This window comes from Octopus bimaculoides, chromosome 27 (genome assembly GCF_001194135.2).
Source record: "Octopus bimaculoides isolate UCB-OBI-ISO-001 chromosome 27, ASM119413v2, whole genome shotgun sequence".
NCBI lineage: Eukaryota > Metazoa > Mollusca > Cephalopoda > Octopoda > Octopodidae > Octopus > Octopus bimaculoides.
The window spans coordinates 10,122,104-10,126,966 of NC_069007.1; the positions used below are offsets into that span (position 1 = coordinate 10,122,104).

Below are 4,863 nucleotides of genomic sequence, written 5' to 3' on the forward strand. Positions count from 1 at the left end.
ACGATGAAATATTTTCTTTCGTGTTTTGTACAATTGTTTGAAATGTTAAAAAGTGATGTTCTCATTTTTCAATGGCAATACATTTCTCAGCTTTTTATCTGCAATAAAATTTTCCTCCTGAAAATATATTACACAGAATCATGTTTGTTCATTATTCTGACATCCATTTTTCTATACTTTGCATGGATCAGATGGAGTTTTGATGAAGATTCTCTACAGCAGAATGCCTTTCTTGTGGTCATTCCTCACTTGTTCCCAAGTAATATTTCCTCATGGCCAGACATTTGGAAATAAATAACACTGCTTGTGTGAGGGTAATATCAAGACAAGGGTACACACAAACACACACATGCACATATATATGATGAGATTCTTCCAGTTTCCATCTACCAAATCCACTCACAAGGCTTTGGTCAGGCTGAGACCAGAAAACAAAAAATCACTTGCCCAAAGTACTGTACAGTGGGACTGAACTTGAGACCACATGGTTAGCAAGCAAGCTTCACAACCACACAGACTATACATTAGATGAACATATATAAATAATCTGCAAGAATGATTTATTAAAAATATCAGTTATAATTTATTGCATTAAAGTGGACATAGATATGGTTATACAGTGTCTGAAGATAGCTATATCTTCTTTGTCTAACAGATACACCGATGGTTATATAACATTAGATTTACGGAAAGATTTTTGACATTATGTGGCTCACGTTCTGTATGAATACATACATGTGTAGTTAAGTGGCTGTTTTGAGAGAATACTTTACCATAGTGTGTGTTGGCATTCCGTCGCTTACGACATCGAGGGTTCCAGTTGATCCGATCAACGGAACAACCTGCTCATGAAATTAACGTGCAAGTGGCTGAGCACTCCACAGACACGAGTACCCATAACTTAGTTCTCGGAGATATTCAGCGTGACACATTGTGACAAGGCTGACCCTTTGAAATACAGGTACAACAGGAAGAAAGAGTGAGAGAGATTTGTGGTGAAAGAGTACAGCAGGGTTCGCCACCATCCCCTGCCGGAGCCTAATGGAGCTTTAGGTGTTTTCACTCAATAAACACTCACAACGCCCGGTCTGGGATTCGAAACTGTGATCCTATGACCGCGAGTCCACTGCCCTAACCACTGGGCCATTACGCCTCCATTTTACCATAGATATAGGGTGATATTCTCTTCCCTGAGTGTACATGTGGATTTTTCAAGGTACTTCCCTTCAGAATATGATTCACTGAATACACTTGTGTCCATTTAAGAAACAATAGACAATGATTTACTGCAGGTGTTGCAGTGATATGGCTTCTCTCCTGTATGGGTGAGTTTGTGTCTTTTTAAGCTACTTGTCTGAGAGAATGATTTACCACAGATATCACATTTAAAAGGTCTGATTCCTGAATGGCTACGCTTATGTTTAGTTAAGGTACTTCCTTCAGAGAACGATTTACCACAGACATCACAGTGATATGGCTTCTCTCCTGTATGAATGTTCTTATGTGCTGTTAAGTGACTCTTTTGAAAAAATGATTTAGTGCAGACATCACAGTGAAATAGCTTCTCTCCCGTATGAAAGTACTTGTGTTCGGTTAAGTGACATTTTTGATAGAATGTTTTGCCACAAATATCACAAAGATATGGTTTTTCTCCGGTATGTGTACGTTTGTGAGTTGTCAAGTGACTTCCTTCAGAGAATGATCTGCCACAGACATCACAGTGATATGGTTTCTCACCTGTATGTACGCGTATGTGTGTAACTAAGTAGTTATTTTGAGAGAAAGTTTTACCGCAAATATCACAGCGATGTGGCTTTGCTACTTTGGGAGTTCGTTTGGGAGCTGAGACGTAATCTCTTTGAGAGGATGGCTTTTCACAGATATCACTACTGTCTGTTGATTTCCCTGTCTCTTCTGCCATCTCTTGAGGAAAATAAACTCAATTCTTTCACTTTCTCACATAAATCATTTTTAAATAATTTATTAATTTCTCCTCTATCACAACTAAATATATATATATAGTTGTATTTACAGTATTATCATATATATTTTAACACCTATATTTCCATCAGCAGTGATCGTTGTTGATATCTAAAGATGCTGCAAATCCATTCAATTTTAATTATATCCCAAAAATCATGCACACATTCCAAACAGCCAAATAGTGACTTTTGAGAAATTTTGTTTACAAAAGAAATTTCAATGCAATTCCTCATCTATGCATCAGTTCTGTATATTATCTTCCAGGATACTGAAGTAAAAATATTCTGTCCTGCCAATGTCATCTGATGTTCTGAAATAAAAGAGAAAGAGAATAAGATATAGGAGAGAGTTAGCTGGAATGTTATTATATTGTTCTTTCCTCCTTTACATGTTTCGGTCATTGAATTGTTGCCATGCTGAGAACTACATTGAAGGGCTTAGTCAAACGGATCAACCCCAATTTTTGTGTTTTTGTGTGGTACTTATTCTATCATTCCTTTGTTGAACTGTTAAGTCATGGAGGTATAAACAAACCAATACCAGTTGTCAAGCAGTAATGGGGTGGGACAACAGACACAGAAAGAAGGCTTCTTTCAGTTTCTAACAACCAAATCCACTCCCAAGACTTTGGCTGGCCCAATGCTATAGTAAAAAACGTGCAGAGGGACTAAACTGAGGACCATAAGGTTGGGAAGTAAACTTCTTAACTACACAGCCACATCTAAACCTTCATCTGGAAAACTGAAGTATTTCATACATCCTTACATTTTGAAGATGTGTGTATACATGTGTATGTATGTGTGTAAACACATATGTTGTCAATATACTAGTTAACCCATAGCTGTGAGTTTTGCAGATGATACTACTCTCTGGGACAAGTAGTGGCCAAGAGGTGTTTTCAAACTGCTCAAAACCTTAAAACATTCATGACCAAAGGGGGTCTTTGTGGCTGGTGCAAAATCCCTTCCAGATGTGGTGGTGGAATAATACAGCAGACAAGGCTTGGAAAGCCTGGAAGAGTTGTGGTAGCAAGGAACTGTACCAGATAACCAGAAGGGAGGCCAGGAGACAAGTATACATAGCCAAGGGAGAAGCAGAAAAGAAGTTTGCTAACATTCGGCGACGTGTGGACCAAGGAACTGAAGTATTTCGGATTGCAAGACAGTGTGTGAGAGAAAATTGTGATGTCATAGGAAAGTGATAAAAAAATACATTAAAAAAAAAATAAACAATAGTTCGTTAAACATAATATATAATACAAAATAACTTATGATTAAAATACACAAACTCAATGCAAGGTATGAGCTTGTTTTTGTCGAGTAATCTCCTTTATATTCGGCCTAATTTGAGATAAACAAACTCTCACTTCCCCCATCAACACAAAGCCTTTCCCTGCGTTGGTTTTTGATATTCGTCAGAACCGAAGATCCTTGTTCACTGCAATATGTCGTGGAGAACTGTAGTAGAATGGATAATACTTTTTAAGAGACACATGGATATTGTTTCTGGTGGTATATCTAAAAAGAGTCCAATAGTATTTTAAATTTTGTAATCGTATTCGTTTTTGGCATATGAATATTTTTGAAACTTTCTAAGTCTTTGATTGTCTTTCGATTATTCCGCCGCACCGTTTGCGAACCACCGGAATAGGTGATGATACAGGCGGTGCTCCATCATGACCACAACATTTAGGATGAAACACATGAGTAAATATATATGTGTGTGTGTGTGTGTGTATTTGTGTTTGTCCCCTCCACCGCCGCTTGACAATTGCTATTGGCTTATTTACGCCCCTTCTATCTATCGGTTCGGCAAACATAACCCAATAGAGTAAATATCGGGCTTTAAAAATAAGTACTAGGCCTGATTTATTTCAACTACAAAAAGTGGGGGTGGTACCCAAAAGGCGGTGCCCACAGCATGGCTGCAGGACTATGACTAACACAAGATATATATACACACACACATTATGATAAAACAGATAAAAAATAATTACATTAGCATCAGCTGAAGCTAAATATATATGTATATTTCCAATCGAAGTGACTATATAAAAGATATATTAAGATAAAAGACATATTAATCAGATTCAATGTACCTTGGATTTTGGGCACCTTGACCATCAAGGAGGGTTACAGAATGAGACAGCAGAAGGGGTAACCTTTTAGGCTGAATTACATTAGAGGGTACTTCTTAATGCCGTTGAAACGAAATATTACTTATCCTGTACACAAAACAACGAGTGATGTAGTGTGTGTGTGTGTATATATAGCAAAATGGAACATGTGATAGCTTCTCCAAAGATCTTCCGCTGTTCAGCTCTCTCTAGAGTTTCTTACTATTGGGAAATATATTAACAGTATGTTTGTTTGCTGATAGTTAAAACAACTCTATCCTTTTTTAAATTTTTATGTTAAATTCATAAATTAAAGTTAATGAGTGGCAAATCATTAATACGAAAACGTTACTTTTACGTCTGTTTATATATATGTGAAAGAGTTAGGGGGTTGTTGTGGTGGGGACTGATTTCCGGTGGACCATGCGTATAACGTAATGTGTAAACATGACAGGAGGCGCAATGGCCCAGTGGTTAGGGCAGCGGACTCGCGGTCATAGGATCGCGGTTTCGATTCCCAGACCGGCGTTGTGAGTGTTTATTGAGCGAAAACACCTAAAAGCTCCACGAGGCTCCGGCAGGGGATGGTGACGAACCCAGCTGTACTCTTTCACCACAACTTTCTCTCACTCTTTCTTCCTGTTTCTGTTGTACCTGTAATTCAAAGGGTCAGCCTTGTCACACTGTGTCACGCTGGATATCCCCGAGAACTACGTTAAGGGTACACGTGTCTGTGGAGTGCCCAGCCACTTGCACGTTAATTT

General features: G+C 38.2%; 1 protein-coding gene across 2 annotated transcripts; it reads right to left on the reverse strand.

The window, feature by feature from the left end:
* Positions 1 to 559: 559 nt before the first annotated feature.
* Positions 560 to 4,483, reverse strand: LOC106874775 (zinc finger protein OZF). 2 transcript variants are annotated; one of them, XM_014922628.2, is made up of 2 exons: positions 4,082 to 4,483; positions 560 to 2,293 (listed from the first exon to the last, which is right to left on the reverse strand). In XM_014922628.2, exon 2 carries the CDS (start codon positions 1,919 to 1,921, stop codon positions 1,262 to 1,264), a length of 660 nt encoding a protein of 219 aa, XP_014778114.1. In that variant the 5' UTR covers positions 1,922 to 2,293; positions 4,082 to 4,483; the 3' UTR covers positions 560 to 1,261. The 2 variants fall into 2 exon arrangements, with proteins under 2 accessions (XP_014778114.1, XP_052833191.1); XM_052977231.1 differs by lacking the exon at positions 4,082 to 4,483 and adding an exon at positions 3,272 to 3,804.
* Positions 4,484 to 4,863: the final 380 nt, after the last annotated feature.